Source organism: Cydia pomonella, chromosome 1 (genome assembly GCF_033807575.1).
Source record: "Cydia pomonella isolate Wapato2018A chromosome 1, ilCydPomo1, whole genome shotgun sequence".
Lineage (NCBI taxonomy): Eukaryota > Metazoa > Arthropoda > Insecta > Lepidoptera > Tortricidae > Cydia > Cydia pomonella.
The window spans coordinates 15,096,894-15,117,050 of NC_084703.1; the positions used below are offsets into that span (position 1 = coordinate 15,096,894).

At 37.1% G+C, this 20,157-nt stretch overlaps 1 protein-coding gene across 4 annotated transcripts in view; it reads left to right on the forward strand.

The window, feature by feature from the left end:
* Positions 1–19,752, forward strand: part of LOC133516234 (medium-chain specific acyl-CoA dehydrogenase, mitochondrial) — a 42,143-nt gene extending 22,391 nt beyond the window's left edge. The window contains exons 4-10 of one of the 4 annotated variants that reach the window (XM_061849054.1): positions 422–525; positions 10,169–10,249; positions 10,716–10,846; positions 12,047–12,155; positions 13,314–13,454; positions 16,679–16,868; positions 19,303–19,752. In XM_061849054.1, the coding sequence (XP_061705038.1) occupies positions 422–525; positions 10,169–10,249; positions 10,716–10,846; positions 12,047–12,155; positions 13,314–13,454; positions 16,679–16,868; positions 19,303–19,535 (989 nt within the window). In that variant the 3' untranslated portion in view covers positions 19,536–19,752. Of the gene's footprint in view, positions 1–421; positions 526–4,339; positions 4,444–9,302; positions 9,404–10,168; positions 10,250–10,715; positions 10,847–12,046; positions 12,156–13,313; positions 13,455–16,678; positions 16,869–19,302 lie in introns of all 4 variants that reach the window. The other 3 variants (XM_061849064.1, XM_061849073.1, XM_061849080.1) reach the window with 3 other exon arrangements.
* The last annotated feature ends 405 nt before the right edge of the window (positions 19,753–20,157 follow it).

The following is a 20,157-nucleotide window of genomic DNA, read 5'->3' on the forward strand; positions in this document are numbered from 1 at the left end:
ACGAGTTGCGAATTACCTATTCGCACATGTATCGTACAACGTTTTACAGTACATATGGCCCTTTAAATGTTCGACACAGTAACGTAATATGCTACTTCTCGCACTAGTGCTATAAAGTAGCCCCATATGTACTGTAAAAGAACTTTTTAACGAATAATCGTCATTATGAGACATTTTTTATGCGTAATTTTGGACTGATATTTAAATTATATTAAATAAGTGATTAGATTAGGTCATGAGTTACGGCAAATAATAAAAAAAACCTTTTTATTTCATGGAGACATGGTAGGGTTTATTATTTGCCGGATCTAATATACAGGGTTAGGTTATAATTTGTTAATTTTTACATATAATGAAGTCCCTGTCTAGGCAGTAGGCACATGCTACAACATTTCTTATGTATAATTGAGGGGTGTTTCAGGCGGTGTTGGTAATCTAGGAGTGTTCGACGAGTGTTTGATCGGAGAAGAGTTCGCATTTGGGTGCTCTGGCATCTGCACAGCCATTGGGGGCACCAACCTGGGCGTGAGTCCGTGACATGAGTTGCTACTCGCTGAGGGTCTCAGTTTTACGCTATCTTTAGTACCTATATTTTACATTTCCACAAAAATACATTTCTCGTCTTAGCTATCAGCGCCACTTCGTGGCAGGTGTGGAGAAAAATGCATGCATTACTGCCATGGTGACACCAAGTAACGAATATGCGTAGAACATCGTGACCGACTCATATGCCTATCAATCACGAACGAAGCAAACACTTCAATAACCTCCCCTAAGCCATAAATTACTTTAGCTCTTGGTTTAGTAGGTATGTGAGCTGATTTTATTTTTGTGTTGTCTTTCACGTTGTCATAATGTCATACTTTCAAGTGGATAAGGTAAATAGTACATATTGATAATTTCATGGTGTGGCGATAATAACATGAAAAGATCGGTTTGCCACATCATGAAAAAGTCAAACCAAACCTAACCATATCGTCCATCGTCCATTCGACCACGAAGTGATCAATTCTATAATAGCATTTCAAGAAATGATCAAAATCTTCGGAGTACTTCTAGCGCCCAAAAACGAGTAGTTCTAGTAATAATTATCGACTATTGAGAGAGTAGTTGTTGATAGTGATAGCCCCTGAATTTTAGCATTATTTAGATGAGAGAGTTTTTTTCAGGAGGCGTTGGCAATATAGGAGTGTTCGAGGAATGTTTTATCGGTGAAGAATTCGCTTTCAGGTGTTCGGGTATTAAGACGGCCCTCTTTGGTATTAACTTGGGAGGAAGTCTTATTTTACAAACTCAATGCTCATGCTTCGCAGTTCTCGAGCTCGTCACAAGTTCCTTGGTAGTTATGTTCAGCAGATCAAAGTCAGTTTAAGTTTCTTCATATCTTCGTAACGGCAACCATCAGTCTATACTACTAATTGATGAAGCATATGTATAATGGTTAAGTACTTACATGTTAAACTAGTATCTATATAAAATGGAAATTATATGATTATTTTCTCACGTTCACCCTCTAAAACAAAACATTCACATTTTAAACAATACTATAACCAATCTCCCTAATTACTAACCTCTCTAATTGCTACCAGTGGTGGCATCATGGTTCCATTTATATCACTTGTCACTATACCCGTCACTGTTGCACTTACATACTTGTTAGAACGTGACAGGCATGGTGACAAATGATAAAGAGCCGACCATCATAGCCCTACAGTACAGGGGTCTAAATTGCCAGCTAAATCAATGATAACTGATAAATTTTACATCTATGATGAATTTTGATTTTAATTTCGGACGCGATGTAGCGTCCGTGGGACTTAAGGGGGTGGTAAAATTAAATTTATGTATTTGAATTTAGCAATGTTACACTTATTTTATTTACTGATTAAAATACTCTTATTTCTTACGTTGAAATAATTGTTGTTTCTTAGTTTAGTACAATGGATTAAACTTTAACTGAGTCTGTGCGGTGGATTTTTAATTTTTGAAAAGTAATCAATAAATATATTTCAAGAAAACAAATCGTAAGTTAATCATTTTATAATAAAAACTTTTATAGTTTTGCGTCAATGACTTTATTGACAGCATTGACATTGCAGACTTTTGTCTATATTCTAACTGGCCAGACCCAAGTACAAGACAATTTTTTTTAACCTCTAACCTCCATAGATGTAATGAACATAGACAAAGACAAACTAAGTAATAATTTATATAAAAAAATAATAATTTACAAATGGTAGAGTGACCCCAATACCCCCAGCCCAAATAGACGTCCACTTGGCTTCGACAAATCGCGCCGGGTATGGAGTTAACTGAACCGCATACGGATAGGTGTTGGAAACTGTGCCTACCATTGGCATAAATGGGGCTGGTGTGACTCCCCCCAGTGTGTGTGTGGTGACCCTGAGCAGACGGTCGAACACATTGTTCTGGAATGCCCTCTCACCAAATTCAAGGGACGGATTGAAGACCTCGCGAACCTTAGCGAAAGGTCCATCGAGTATCTGAAGAGTGCAAACATTTATCTGTAGATTAATATTTAATTTCACTTAAATGCAGTAGGTAACTTAAAATGCCATACGATAAATAAAATGTTAATTACTGGCAACTATTTTCCCAGCATCAGACCACACATGCGCAATTATAAAGCTGACGCTGTTTTTCTAAGGAAGTCGACAGGCCTTGTACTATACCATGCTATAGACTGAGAATCGGGACTAAACTTGTTCTATTATTAAATAATAAAACGTACAAGTCGAATGAATAAAATCCGTCAGCAGTCGGGCAAAAGATCAAAATTAATCTTACTAATACTTGGGTAAGATATCTATTACCTTATATGCGTGTTTTCTATCGCCGCAATGATAAAGATAAGTGTGAAAAATATTACACGCTCTAAGAAAGCATTCGTTTCGACGATTACTATAGTAATATTTTGACTATGTGGTATATGAAAGCCGGTCCAATATTCAACCAACGCGCTATAGGATATTGGAAAGTAATCTTTTAAGACAAGGAACGGGAATCAATATAGAAAATTTCGCGATTTTATGTTTTTTTAGTTTTGCCACCGTTTACGTGTCTTTTTTAAGGTTCACCGCCGTTTACGTGACTTTTTTTTATCCAAACGACCGGCGGTCTAGGACTAGGGGTGTTTGAGAATTGCCTAGTCGTAGAGGAAATGGCGTTCGGCTGCTCCGGGATCATGGCAGCCATTAACATCACCGAAGTCGGAGTGAGCTCTAATTAAACTCGATTCTAGTGTGGGTTGAAGGAGAAATGGTTGTGACAATCCGCCGGAATGGAACAAGAGAATTAGATTAAAAACTAAAAGGACTACGCAAGCTAACACCAATGTACAAATAAAAGTCTATTTGTCGACATATTATTTATTTATGAATTAAAATATTGACTATACATTCTGCATACATGTGATACCTGGGTCAACGTCTCTATTGACAGTTTTTAACCTCATTCTCATTGTCAGTTATTCATACTATTCTTTTTGCATATCATTGTTCATCTTAAGAATAACATCCGTATCGTTCCTAGTGCCACACGCAAATCAGATATTGAAACAAAGTTAGTTGTTTTTATATCCTTAGATCATACATATCAAAGATGCATTTTATATTATTTTATGTTTTTTAAGAGCAATGGAAATTATTGCTACACGGATCGTTCGAAACGAGTATGATCGTATTGATCGTGGAAGAGTTAGCGTTTGGCTGCACGGGTGTAACGTTGGCTATCATCACTGGTAGTGGTTTGGGAGTGAGTGGTCAACACCAAATAGTTTTATGGCTTTGCTATTCAGCCTCCACTTTCAAAACATTGTTAAATTAGTTTCTTGATAGTTTCATAGCAATTGTATAAAATTATCTACTTCTAAAAACAAATATTAGACGAGGCACTTAACTTGGTTAGGCTATTTATTTATATTGATGATGTCACCATTGTGTCCAGGAATATTTTATTCGACTTAATAGCTAAATACGTAACTCATATTAGATTAATAATGGTACCCAAGAATATAACTTTTTAACGAGTAATCGTTATTATGAGACACATTTTTACGCGAATAAAATGAATGATATTAAATAAATGATTAGACTATTATATCAGTACAATATTTAACGTTATTTTAGGTCATGAGTTACGGCAAATAATAAAACACCTCTTTAATTCATGGAGGTATGGTAGGGTTTATTATTTGCCAGATCTAATATACAGGGTTCGGTTATCATTTGTTCATTTGTTAAATTTTACATATAATGGCATATCTAGGCAGTAGGAAAATGCTAAAACATTTCCTATGTATAATTGAGGGGTGTTTCAGGCGGTGTTGGTAATCTAGGAGTGTTCGAGGAGTGTTTGATCGCCGAAGAGTTCGCATTCGGGTGCTCTGGCATCTGCACAGCCATTGGGGGCACCAGCCTGGGCGTGAGTCCGTGACATGACTTGCTACTCGCTGCGCGTCTCTGTTTTACGTTACTCTAGTACCCCTATAATTCACATTTCCACAAAAATACATTTCTCGTCTTAGCTATCAGCGCAACTTCGTGGCAGGTGTGGAGGAAAATGCATATATTACTGCAATGGTGACACCAAGTCACGAATATGCGTAGAATATCTTGGGTGACTCATATGCCTATCAATCACGATCCAAGAAATCACTTCAATAACTTCCGCTAAGCCAAAAATTACTTTATTTTGGTTTGGTATGTAGGTATGTGGGCTCATTTACTGTTAACTTAGTCACTTATATTTTTGTGTTGTCTTTCACGTTGTCATTATGTCATACTTTCAAGTGGATAAGGTAAATTCATATTCATAATTTCATGATGTGGCAATAATTTCTTGAAATGATCGGTTGGCCACATCATGAAAAAGTCAAACTAACCTAACTTAACATAACCTAACCATATCGTCCATCGTCCGTTTGTCCACGAAGTGATCAATTCTAAACCATTTTAGATATGATCTAATCTACGGAAAACTTCTAGCGCCCAAATACGAGTAGTTCGAGTAATTATTACCGACTATCGAGAGAGTAGTTGGTGATAGTGATAGCCATAGCATTTCAGGTGGCGTCGGCAATATAGGAGTGTTCGAAGAATGTTTGATCGGAGAAGAATTCGCTTTCGGGTGTTCGGGTATTAAATAAATCATGTTAGTTAACCTCCACATTACGGTAAAAATGTAAAAAATATATATATAACGTAAGTTTTACAAAATATGTCTATTTTTTTATATGATGGAAATTTCCATCATTATGCAAACTCTGACCTTAAGCGTAAATAAATTAAACAGTTTTGATGTAATTATTCCTATTTTTTTTACAAGAGTTACAAAGTATTTATTCTAGGTGATATTTCAGGAAACAGTTATTATTTTTCTTCGGACATAAATTTACACAACACTTAAACATAGATCACTCGGTCATTACTGATAAATAATTCGCCATACTTTACGAGTGAAGTTGTCGCATAATGATCGAAATTTCCATCACATACTTTCGGGTTAGGTACTTTATGTTCCAATTTCGAAAATGTATGCACAAAAAATAACATAATATTAAATTACATACCTGATACACATTAATTATTCCGCAAATATCAATATTTTCGCAGTACTATCGTTCAGAGTACAGAATACAAGGTCAACAGTTTTCGTAAATGGCGCAAAACGGCGAGCCCGCGGATACTTATAAATTTTTAAATAATTATTTCCTAAAAAAATCGACTTTCGAAGTTTTATAATATCTTATCACTATAGTTACACATAAAGACGGGTGTTTTTTTAGGAAAACTTGAGTTTAACAAAACACGTGTACATTATTTTTTCCGGCTCTCAAACATATACTCCTCAAACAAGCCATTAACTAGCAAGTTGCTTGAGCCTCACTTTCTATAGGAGTTAGAAGATTTAGTAACTTTTTAGTACTTTGGAGGACAATTTCTCCCAATAGGTTGAGTTTGGGCAGCTAAAAAAAAATACGGTCCGTTATTTTAGACTACTCTATAACATATATCAAAATGAATCAAATCGGCGTCGGACAGTTGGGTAGCTTTCCTTGTAAGACGTAATTAGAATGACAGAGAAAAATGCCCGCAATGACGAACTTCGATTTTCGCGGTTATAGCCCAGTGTCAAACCGTGAGTTATGACGTCATCAGAATCTTCAATGTCGTTTCGACTTCGGTCACGTGACGTGTGTTAAAAGATATTTTAAATTCAATATTTACAAAAATATGCTCATTAGAGGTCCACTAAATGTAGTTTAACATGTTCTTATAATCCATAAGAATTTATCGGGATACTCGTACTATTCTGCCCTAAGATTTGTAGATGGAAACAACCCTATTCTGTTTATTAACACAACTACGTTCCATTTCACGCTATACTCTTCTTGAAGCATGACAGTCTTAAAATAAATGTCAATCACCCGCAAAACTACCTTTAATTAATAGGACAAGGTTATGATAAAAAATTCCATCACCATGCAAAGAAGGGTTAAGTAAGACGGCCCTCTTTGGTACTAACTTGGGAGTAAGTCTTTTTTGACAAACTCTATGCTCATGCTTCGCACTTCTCGAGGTCGTCACTCGTCACAAATTCCATGGTAGTAGATTCAGCAAAATCACAATCAGATTACGTTTCTTTTTATCTTCGTAACGACCACCATACAGGGTCCATATCTACTACTAATTCAGTGGATGATGTAATAAATATTTGGGGACTGGGGACACTTACACAGATCAAACAAGCCCGAAATTAAGAAAAGTTTACTACTATGGGTACAGCACAGGAAAGAGAACTGACCGGGATTTGAACCCTGGACCTCAGGGTTCATGGACACATAAATTAGCTTATTTAACAAAGAAAGAGGGAATTGCTAAAAATACGGGTTTATATTAATAAATTGATTTTATTTCATAACTACCTTCAATTCGTAGAAATATGTTTCAAGGGTTTTAGGTACCTATTAAGCTTTCATTTACTCTCACGAATATTTTACTCGAAATTCGAAAAGAGTTAAACGAAGGGGCATAGCTGTGGTTGATATATGTATGTACATCTACTTAGTTATGTCAAAATATTTTCAATAATGTATCCAGAGAGGAAAATGAGGACGTTTGTATGACAAAAACACGATTTCGCGCGGCTCTCCACTTCGTCTTAAAACTAACCAAAAAATAATAATCTAAAACAATACCATATCTGCGATTCCGGACACGCTCAGTGAGTGTGATAGAAGAACCTGAACTTACGGCGCCTTAAGAGGTTTGTAGACGGTCTTGTTAAAATCGAAAAATATAAATATATTTCAGGAGGCGTGGAGACTGGAGTTTTCGACGAAAGTTTGTTTGCCAAAGAACGATTCCGTTTGTTTAGTCGGTTCGGTGGTGTTCCTCAGCAGTTTCGCATGGTACCTCTCTCTAAATGCTCGTGCATCCTAGTTCCCGTGGTCATCGCATTTTCACACAATGATGGTTAAATAGAACCTATAAAATGTGAGATAAGTACATTTCTTTGTCGATCCGTCATTCAATTTGGATTGTGGAATTCTACGTAGTCAGTGTTGACTGTGTTACGAGTATACGATGTATCGTTAAGTTGTTAAGCTGCGGTCTGCCCGAGGAACTTATTGGGGTAGTACAGCTATTCGTAGGTCGGAGGAGAAATAGGTATTATGATACTTATGATTATCATCATCCAAGTAATAATCGCATTGAACCCTAGAAAACCGAAAGAGAACGTTCTTTGCATTATTGAGGGACAGCAGGACCTGCAGCTGTCAAAGTCGGTTACTATTTTTATTAATTACTGTGGTATTGATCTATTTGGTCTTCCCGTAAGCATTGTACACAAGTTGAAAGATTTTTATCTTAGGTACTTTATGTATTTAATATTATCCTTATTTTTGGAACTCAAATTTACTGTACACAAATACGTACAATATTCCACATTCCACCTCTTTTATTTCAAGGACATCAATTATGTAGTTTAAAAACTATTCCATGTTATATTTAAACAATACGATAAAAAAATGATTTTAAAAGCAACTAGACAGTTAGATGACGAACTTCAGCAAATTATTCATACTAGGTAATCTATTAAGCTTAAAGTAAAATGGAATTTCAACAAGTACCTAGTAGAATGTGTTCGGAAAAGAGTTGTGGAATGTATGTGAACCGATACATTCTATGACTCTTCTCTTTCCGCACAGTCTCTAATGATCTGAAGTTATCGACGGAAAATATAACGTTATATTATAATATTTACTTAAATCCCCATAAAACATATCACATTGGAGAGTTCTCCAAATTCGTTTTGTTTCCATCTTCATTAGTAGGTACTGCATATATACGAGTATTGACAGAAAATACATAATTCCGGTACCGAATTTGTATGACGGGAATTTGTTTGTTTGGGGTTTTCCGGTACTGGCACTAAATTTATATAGAAAACCGGTACCGGGAGCAGGGTCTGCTTTCATCGGTTCTGCTTTTAATCGGTACCGTAATGACGTAACTATTTTTGAAGGGACAAGCATTTAACACTTTCATTGCCAGGCCAAAACTCAAGTCCACCGCTGAATGCCGGCGTAAATACAAACATCTATATAAGACTCCCCCGTGGAGTCCAAACGCGCACTCGGCGAATAAACAACGCTGCACGCCAAGAACTCCGCTGGGGAGTTCATTTGTTTCTATGCCGTATGCCGACGACTCCTCTAGGGAGTCCAGGGCTGTCACAAAGGACAAAATTGCCAACGCCATGCATTTTTAGTTGCATAGTGAGCATAGAATAAGATTTAATATTCCATTGTTAACGTTATGGTGAAGAAAATGAGGCAAATATTTATGCCAGCTTTTAAATTGTTTTCCTAAAAATCGCATTTTTGTAATCGTAAAAAACGAGGTATAGTGACAACCCTGAAAAATCGTAAGTTTCGTAAGAACTCGCTAGAGGAGTCGGATGGCATGGGCTTTAGTCATCTATAATTGTATAGTACGAACCCCTCCCGAATCCCCTCGGGAGTCGCGTGGCATGTGAACAAAGTTTTCGAGAACTCCCTAGTGGAGTTCTTGGCAGTGAAAGTGCGTCCTCCTAGCCATGGACAAGCATGCGGTTCCGGGTTCGAATCCTGGTAAGGGCATTTGTTTATGTGTGTTTATCACAGACATTTGTTCCTGTGCTATGGATATTTTCTATGTGGTATCTAAGTATTTATCTATATGTATTAATTTATATACCTCGTCGCTTATATCACTTCACCCTTCTCATTTCCTTAGGTGGTATGAACATGGGAGTTTTCGAAGGTTGTATGGTAGCGGAGGAACTGGCCTATGGCTGCACCGGTATCATGACTGCTATGGAAGCCAGTGGGCTTGGAGTGAGTGAAGCGATTGCAGTTTTTTGATGGATTACTTGCACTGATCCTATTAAAAATACTAATCGGTTTCCTTTACAAAGTTGGTTTAGGGTTTCTGTCTTTGGAGTCCTAATATATGTAGAATGATAGAAAAAAGATATTTAATTGATCTAAATCCAATATTATTCTTGAATATACTGTAATAAAAAAGCAAAAAAGGAGAAGTTATATTAATATGCCATTCTACTTATCTTAAGAGGAAGAGATTGTAACCCGTGCATGGAAGCTGTTGGAGTTCAGCATGATGGGCGTCCGAAGATTTTCTGTGAATGGAAAACTTGTCCGGTCTGCATGTTGCCCTGACACAGACGAGCTAAGTAGTTTGTAGAGCAGGCTCTTTTAGGCATTTAATGTTAGTTTGTTATTGTTTTAACTTAATGAAGTAAAAGTATACTGCCACTCGTAGGTACTAGTTTTGATTGTACCATCAAAGACGAAGTAGTTGTTCGGGTGTAATTTGAAGTCATGCCGTATAAAATTCACATACATATTAAATAATAACTGTAGTGACGAGCAGCTGATCCATTTATACATTATTTATACCTCACACATTGTCACTCCATGGAGACTCGTATAATCGCTTTTCTTCATAGTTTACTAACATCATACCTTTTGCTGGCTTTTATGTGCTTTTATGTGCTTTGCGATATTGGTTTGATAGAACATTAGTATGTTTTATTTTAATATCCAGTCCGTGAACTAACTCCGTAATTTCTTATATTTCAGCAAACACCCGTGATCATCGCTGGTAATAAGGAGCAACAAAAGAAGTACCTGGGCAGGCTAATCGACGAACCGCTTGTTGCTGTAAGTTTTTCCTAAACCTTAACAAGACTATCAGATTAAATAGTACATGTAAAGATAATAAAGTACGCAGCGTACTGTATACCCTCAACGCCACACGGGCGTTCTAATGGCAAGCGGACACTGTAGGCTACGGACGAACACCAGAGATGTTACATGCGCGTTACCAACTCTTCGAAAAATGCAGGTCGCCGTCAACACATCGGTGTATCCTAGGGAGCTTTGACTCACTACTCACCATCAAGAACACAACTTTAATATAATATAAGTACTACAAAGAAACATTATTTATGGCTTCAGTATGTCGGGTACTTTCCTAATAGGGCTGCTCCAGATTATCTTATAATAACACATTCACTGCTTAGCTTACGCGCTACGAGCGTACTCGATAACGTCTACGAGCAAACAATCCGCCTAGCCGGTGGCTGGCCGTGAATGTGTTAAAAAGAAATTGAATTACTTATTATAGGCTTACGGTGTGACCGAACCCGGCGCAGGTTCCGACGTGGCCGGCATCAAGACCAGGGCCGAGAAGAAGGGCGACGAATGGATCCTCAATGGGCAGAAAATGTGGATCACCAATGGTGGTGTCGCCAACTGGTAAGATCCATATATTCGGAAAAACTAGACTCGTTCCAGAGAGGATTAGAGAGAAGGGGAAAGTGGTTCTTTATAAAGCAATTTTACTACTTACTTTATAAATATTATGAGGCAATCTTACACAAATAGATTTTGTCCTATAGTAAGCTCAATAAGGCTTGTGTTGTGGGTACTAGACGACGATACATATAATAAATAAATATAGATAATTCATAGATTCCGTGATCGTAGGATCGTAGGCACTGCAGCACTGCCAACTAAGCTAGGAGGCCGTTTGTAAAGGAATCTGTAACATTTGTGATATATACTCTCCAAACCTAGTTCGGTTAGGTTCTAGATAAAATATCAAAGATGAAAATATTTTCACCCAATTTATCTACCAATCACTTTAGTGATTTTCATATCGTAATGTATTAATAGTACAATAATGTAATTGTAATTTACAATTAATAAATAAAGCTTCCATATAAAACAGCTAAAGAGCGAAGGTAAACCGGTTGCAAAGGTATTGAATGCCATGATTCCTAGCCAACTAGGAAACCCTATAGTTTCGCCCTGTCTACCTGTCAATCCGTCTGTCCGCGTCTTAGCTCAGAAATCGTTAGTAAACGTAGTTACTAGAAAAAATAAATTTGGTCAAAGGAAAAGGTCAATACGGGTATGTGTGGCATACAGGTAAGCGTGGCTGGCCTTCACATTGGGGCACAGTGATTAGTGTCTATTGCGAGTTCATACATTTGCCACTAAACGCAAGTAGCAAATGTATCTCGCAATCAATGTGTAAACAGCACCAATGTGAAGCCTAGCCACACTTGCACGTCGTTTTACGATAGCTGGCACGAATGGAATGAACGAAACATTCATTGTGTGAGTGACACGTGTATTGGTGTACAGACAGAGACGTCATTTTATTGATTAATGTCATACACACAGGTATTTTCATTCACTCATTCGTGCCAGCTCTTGTGAATGGGCTTGTACCTAGAGATGGGTAGGGGTAAGTAATTACTGAGTATTTACTCAGCATAATGCTGAGTTGGGTCCATTTTGTGATACACACTTAATGATTTCTTCTTTTCTTGCTGTTGTTGTCTGTACATGTTCGTACATGTTTTGCGATCGTCACGACTAAATATCTTTGATCTATCTAAGAATAACAGTAAGATAAGATGCCCTAATACAGTATTTATATATTTAAAGGTACTTCGTGCTGGCAAGAACTAATCCGGACCCGAAGTGCCCGGCCGGCAAGGCGTTCACCGGCTTCATTGTCGAACGGGACTGGCCCGGAGTTACGCCTGGACGCAAAGTACGATTAACATAATACCTATAATGTTTTGATTTAATTTGTAATTTGCATCCTTCATTTTTTGATATGAATAAAAAAATAGCACTGTTTAAATTTAGAAAAAAATCAATGTACTTATGAATATCAAAAACTACCACCAGTATTAACCTACACTACAGCCGCAGGCCCGGGCAGATACCGGAGCAAGATGAACTATACACCGTGTTTTTTTTTCGTTAATTTCTAGGGTGTATCCCTGAGCTTAAGTAAAGTAACTTTTCAAAGACACCGGTATCCTAATTAACTCCATTTCGGAGATAATCAATAATTATTTTTTATTTGATAAGGCCCTTACGAGCGTGTACACTTGCCTTAGGGCCTGTTTACATATTGATTAGTGCTTAGTACGTGTTCATACATTTGCTAATAAACGTAAGTAATTTTTTTTAAATTAAATTAGCCACTTAGTTTCCTTTAACTTACTTACCGATACCCCGAAGGTAATGGAATTCAATAAAAACACGGTGTATATAACGTGAATTTCCTCAATACGTGTGGTGCTGCTTTTCATTTTAATGACCCCCAGCCTAAGCGGCAGTACCTATGCCTGAAGGTTTCTTTTATTTTATTAGTGTTATTAAAAGGATCACTTGTACAAAATAAATAGATTTTGTATATATCATTTCCAGCGATGGCAGCATGGTTGCATTTTTATTATCTGTACCTATTCCTGTCACTTTCGTACTTACTTACTTGTTAGAACATGACAGGTGTGGTGACAAGCAATAAAAATACGACCGTGCTTAGTCCGCAGATCTTAAACTCTGTAATACTCTGTATCTCACTTCCGACAAAGTCTGCAAAAATCTGTAATTCTATATTAGTTTTAGTTTGGAAGTGTTACTCTAAAACTTTTAAGCTATATCAATGTTGTTGAGTATTGCATTATAAAATGTTCCTCTAGAGAATACGTTAGTGTGCGGTTTGAGAAGGCAGTATTTTTTGGCCCCACTGAAAACTAGCCCGAAATACAGCATGCTAATTGAAGATCCTGTTTGACTCAATTATGTTTTTTTTTTTCTAGTATTGTAAAATTAATTTGTATAGACTGTGATGCGAACGAATGTATTTCCTTTTCTTGTTTCTTTCTAATTGTGCTGATATATATGTTAAATTCAGGAACAAAACATGGGCCAGCGTGCATCGGACACGCGCGGCATCACGTTTGAGGACGTGCGTATCCCCAAGGAGAACGTTCTCATCGGCGAGGGCGCCGGCTTCAAGATCGCCATGGGTGCTTTTGACAAGACCCGCCCGCCGGTAATACTACACACATACTACAAGTACTAGAGCAGAGAAACGAACTACCATTTAGTGCACTACACTGAACTTAAACACTGGAACCTTTAATGTCACGGAATAGATTCAGTTTCTTTTTTGCATATTGCATTGCAATGAGAATTAAATTCCACAGAATATGCCATTGCTATGTCCGTTGTAGATGCCCAAAAATATCAGCCTAAAGGTGACTAATGAGTTGACAGGTGTACACACGTTGTGGAGTAAACTTGAATCTTACTACGTTACCTCATACACGTACTACCTCTATATATAACTTGTAGTTGGCGTATAACTTGTATATCAATTTTGATAATATCGCAAAATTTTCATTCTAGGTCTGAGACATTTACAGAAGGAAGTAAGCTATACTAAGTATTACAGACACAAGCAGCTTGTTTACACTTTGAAAGCTTAGAAAATCTACCTACTGAGCATTGGGGAATGGGGTAGACAATTTATTGAATACTTGTGAAGCAACAACTTATAGTATAACAATAACATTGTTTTCAACACACTTGCTCAAAACGGCGTTTTTATTCCACCGATTTTTGGCTCATAATCCTCGATATTAAACACGCGTTCTTTTTCAGTATATTATAACACTCGTGCTTTTACATTATATTATCCGACTAAGTTAAGAAGGTAACTGATTAGTGATTGCTAATAATATGTTGCTTAAGATTGCTTAAGAAGGATCCGTTTCCATACGGATCCTTCTTAAATTGGTCGAGTCGATTTTACAGCGTGGACGCTGGGGCCCGCGGCGAGCCGGCCGGGCCCTGCAGGCGGGCGTGGGGCGGCAGGCAGTATGAAAGATGCAACACTGCATACTAACCGATTTAACAATTAAAATTTGATTAATATGAAAGTTTATTTTTTCCTCGCTAGTGTGTTGAAAAGCATCGTATGAAACGCGTGTGCTATGGTCATTACACACATCGGCTTTCTTATTGCGCCTCAATATCTTACAATATCGCCTCGTACGTAATGACCAACTTAGCACAATTGTATCACATTGTACTATTAGCACAGCCCTTAATGGCTATTTTGTGTAGTGAAAATCCGCTATTGGCTATGTGCATCACTGTAATGCCCGTGACGGCTTTTGACACACATTGACAGTTCTAAAAATTACAAAGGCGTCTTAACAATAGGGAACACACGTAGTGTGCATAGGGGGCGCCACTACCACAATCCATCACAATTAGATTTTGATCTAAGATAAGTAACCTAATATTGTACGCCTTTGTACTTAATGCAGGATATGGAGAACATGACTCATTTACCTAAGACCTTTGTAGAACCCATAACCATACAATAAAATATTTTTGATATTTGATTGATTGATTTGAATCTGAGTGCCTACCGTGAAAGTTTATATTAGTATAAATCCAATGTGTTTATTTGCAGTCTTAATTTTTAAAGAGCTATTTTTACTAATTTTCGAACTGTCCATAGCACGCAACTGGAATTGAGACTGAGTTATTTCCAGTCCCTTATCTAGAGAACTTCATTTCAAAATATAAAACAATTCAAGGACTGTCTTCAGGGCTTAAACTTTTTACCTTCATGCCAAATTTCACCGAAATCGATTCAGATGTTTAGCCGTGAAAAGGTAACAAAGAGACAGATACAATTTATTCCACGTATATAATATCTATTACTGCAGTTGTAATGTGATTTATAGACATAAAGCTGATTATTTTTGACCGGTATTGTTACTATTTGGCTTGGCACCGACTTCAAGCACATCAATTGGTGACGCATATACATAAAAAAGGATAATATTTTATTTTATCCTTTTTGAAGTCGGTTTACTTTTTTTGTAAAAAGTTTTTATTTTTCCATTTTATGAGTGACGCGAGACGCATGAATGAAAAAAACCAATCACGTTTAACACTAATTTCATTAACCTTAATAAATAATCAAGATTTTCCTCGAGTTCGTCTGAGTAATCATTCCTGCCACTACTCTTAATCTAGCCTCCGCCCCGCCTCTGACCCAGTCCCTCAACCCTCCGATCACTCAACCTCACAGAACATCAACCCCTGACCCACCAAACCATCAACCGCCGTTCCCCGACCCCTCAACCCCAGACCATTTAACTCCCAATCCTAACCCCCAATTCCTCTATTTCCTACCCCCAACCACTCGATTCCTCAACTCCCAACCCCTCAGTCCCCGACTCATCGACTCACCGCCCCCAGATTACAGTCAAATCACCATACATGATCCTTTAAAAATTGAGGAGTTCCCTCAATTCCTCATGGATCCCATCATCAGGTCAGAACTAAAAATATTATGGGACCGCCTTCGAGGTAACTCCTTTCAAACAAAATAAGAATTAGTCAAATCGGATCACGGGTGTTGGAGTAATGGGTGAACATACTACATTTAAAAAATCATCACCATTATCATCAAAAGATCATCATCATCAGATCCACTTCATCAAATTGGTGGTTTTTGAGAGAAAATGCTCGATTTGCTTAAGAAAGCACCCAAATCACCATACACCTGCCTTTAAAATATGAGGTGTTCCCTCAATTCCTCATGGATCCCATCATCAGATCAGAACCAAATTAAAATGGAGCCAACGTGGAGATAACTCCTTTCAAACAAAAAAAGAATTACTCAAATCGGACCACGGGTGTCGGAGTAATCGGTGAACGTACATTAAAAAAAAATGCCACGACCGAATGCAGAACCTCCTCCTTCTATGAAATTGAAGTCGGTTAAAACAGTTTAAGGCACAGATGTATAAGTTATTCTATGGTTTATGATAGGTTCTAGTGCTACACTCTGGCGGCAGAACATTGCATTTATACGCCGTATTGTTTGGATTTTGCCACGTCAACTTGTAGAAATTATTCATAATTAATCTGCATAACTACTGGGGACCGGTCACTAATGAAAACGAATAATTTTACGTTAATTGCCTTCGGAAATGCGCAATTCGAATCAGTAATCCGCTTTCGTGCACTTTCAGCAAATTTTAGTTGAATAACAATACACTTTGGTTTAATCGATTACTGAATTAAATGAAGTCATTAGCAACTTCATACTGACTGAGAATCCATGCTGACGTTTTGAAAAAGTATGTAACTGTTATGTTGATTGGCTGTCCGATCATCTTAGCCAACTTTATCTAATAATATGATATAAAAATATCAACAAAAAGTAAACAATTGATCATGAAATTGCAGGTAGCTTCAGGTGCTACAGGGCTGGCCAACCGCGCGTTGCACGAGGCCACGAAGTACGCGCTGGAGCGCAAGACGTTCGGCGTGCCCATCGCCAAGCACCAGGCCGTGGCGTTCATGCTCGCCGACATGGCCATGGGCGTGGAGACCTCCCGCCTGGCATGGCAGCGGGCTGCGTGGCTTGTCGACCATGGTATGTGAACCAAACATTTATTCATTGTACGGTCACAGACTTTAATTGTTGATCCATTTAGGGTTCTAGTTCATATGGTGGTATGAAAATGTCCAATGTAAATAACACCCTTATTAGCTCAGCAATTAAAGTCTGTGGCTGTACTAGTACAACGGAAAAAGTTTACATTAAAAATGCCAAGCGTGTTGGAAAACTGCGTTTTCGTATGTTAGGTATTTGGAGTTCTTGAAGAAACGTGATACTATTTTCTACAAGCAAAAAAAGTTGTGACTATGGGTTTATTGTCATAACTTGCTTGGTAATATAGTAGTTTATGTGACTGCTACATAATAAAAGATATTAAAATACACGAGTGCTTTAATGCCTAATTATGTACAGTTACATACACTATTTTATCTACACACATATTATAAACTTTCCATGAAATATTCACTAACCCAAATTACAGCCTCCGTTAGGGCATCGTTGCCAAATCGTTGCTCTCTTGGCGGAACTCGCGGATATGTGGTGGCGTCACCGAAATATTTTTATCGATAATTTTACACGAAATTTTTGCTCTAGTTACCTTAAAAACAACAAAACATCATCATCATTTATTTGTTGTAAAGTCATGTACATAATAAATCAAGATGTTATACAATAAAATACAAGTCAGACCATGACACCCTGTAGGGGCACACAACATTAACTTAAAACTAAACAAAACAAGTCTTCTCATTTAAAAATGACAATTAATAATATTACAAAAAAACATGTTATAAACTATCGTCATTAAGAAAACCCTTAACCGAATAATAACATTATCAATTACTAATTTTTCTAATTTATTTTTAAACACTGTGTTTCGAGTTTCTAGCTTAATATTATTGGGAATTTTATTTGTTATTAAAATACATTTATATTGGGGACTATTTTTACACATATTCATTTTATAGTTAAAACTATGGAAGGTGGAGGTAAGGAATTAAATCTCCATGTACCAAAAAGTGTCATAAAAACCTTAAATAGGTGGCGCTACAATACCTAGAATACTTGACAAAAAAATCAAATCATAGACAGCGCACTTCACTCCGTCAATAACGCCTAGGTTCTTAGCTATTTAGCGCTACTCTGGAGAGATTTGAAACTATTATTTATAGCTGACAGCTGGACACTTTTGCAACAGTTCTACCATAAGAGATTTCACTCCTTTTAAATCCAAACTCCATAGCTATAACTACATTATCACATATAAGAAATTTGTTGTAACAAAACAGTTTATCGTAATGTTGGCCATTATTTACGGATTTTGAAGGCATCATAGAGGGTTTATGATATGTGTGTATATAAAATTACATTAAAGGGTCTAGCAGGCTAAGGAAGGAGAAGTGGCCCCTGTGACGAATATCGGATATTTATTATGTCATTTGTTATCTATCTTATAGAAACACCTTAACTTTCAGCCCCCTATCGTAAACCGTCACCGAGATAATATCAAAAACGTTATTTTATGGACACATTTTTCAAAGTCGTTTTTCTCCAGAACTATATAAAGGTAGAGCAATCAAAACAAATCATAGCTACAAAGAATGAGTAGGAGTATAACTGGACTTTTTTTATATTTAATTCCCTAAAAAAAAAAAAATTAAAATGGACCTATGGAAAAAAATCACATAAACTGCAAATAGTATTAGTTACTCATGCGAAAAATCAATTCAATATAATTGGTGCAACTTAAAGAAAATTAAATGTCAACGAAAGCGTTTAGCTCTTCTCCATCTTTTCAGTGACGTTTATAGTTTTTACTAATAAATGTGTTATAATAGATTTAAGCAATATCGTAAGCGTCCTGAATAAACATTTTTGTCTTTCTTTTCTTTCTAATGTACTTTCAACATTATAAAGCAAGATATGACAAACTACCCATAGTTTGTTTTAATACAACAAAAAAGTCCGAAAGTTTACAGTTTTTCGCAAACTACCCAGGGAGTACAATTTTTTTACTTGCAAAACATAGTTTTACATTCCCCCAAGAACGTTTTAGGATTTTTTTTTGTAAGATTTGATCGCTGAATACGTAACCCCCCGACGTTGATATATTTGACATTGACACTTCCACCAACATTTCACGCACGCTCTCCTAAATATAAGAGTACACCATTAACACTTTCGGAACCACAGGGTTAGGTGAAAATATAATAGAATAATAATGAATTTTACAGTACATATAGTGCTACTTTACCGCACTAGTGCGAAAATTGGCATATTACGTTACTGTGTCGAACATTTAAAGGGCCATATGTACTGTAAAACGTTGTACTATACATGTGCGAATAGGTAATTCGCAATTCGTGTCGATTTAAAACACTCCCTTCGGTCGTGTTTTAATTAATCGCCACTCGTTTCGAATTTCCTATTTTTCGCACTTGTGTCGTAATGTACTATTGTCCACCAGGTTTTAGGAACACAGTGATCGCGTCAGTCGCCAAATGCCACGCATCCGAAGTCGCCAACAAAAACGCCACCGACGCCGTCCAGATCTTTGGCGGCAACGGCTTCAACACCGAGTACCCCGTCGAGAAGCTCATGCGTGACGCCAAGATCTACCAAATATACGAGGGAACCTCCCAGATCCAAAGGCTCATCATTTCCAGAGAGGTCCTGACCTCGGCTAAGGAACAGGCCTGAACATTGCATTGGAGAGATAAACAACCTTAATCTTATTACTAGTTATGTTCTATTTTCCCTTTAGTTAGCTACGATGGTTTTAAATGTGGTGTAATATACTGTGTAAGTTTATCATGTATCTATTTCAATGGACTGTATATAAAATGAGCGCGGAATATAATTGTTTAACGGTTTCTTGTAAAAGTATTTTTTTTATATACATTGCTATTTACCGACGGATCGTTGTTTGTCTTTTTTCCAAGGTCGTCCTTTGTGATTTTGCCGACAAATGTAAACACAAAATGCATTACGTGCAATAACAAGTCCTAAGCTCTTGTTTTATATTACATCACAGATACTTTAGGGAAAGCCGCAGTTCGATCGGCCAATCTACTACCCAATCTGTCTAGTTTCGTACTAAAACAACAGTTGTAGTGGGTAGAAGCTGGTCATTTATATTTAAATATAAAAGTCAAGTTTAGTTTCATTGACCGAAGCGTTAGCGAAGGTCTCCGTTTTGACCCAGGCAAACTGCTTGCGTATATCCGGATGTTCTCCTCTACTGGTCGCAATTCTCAACCGATTCTCGTGAAATTTTGTGAACAGATTCAGTAGTTAGATATAATTTTTCTGTAGTTTAGTT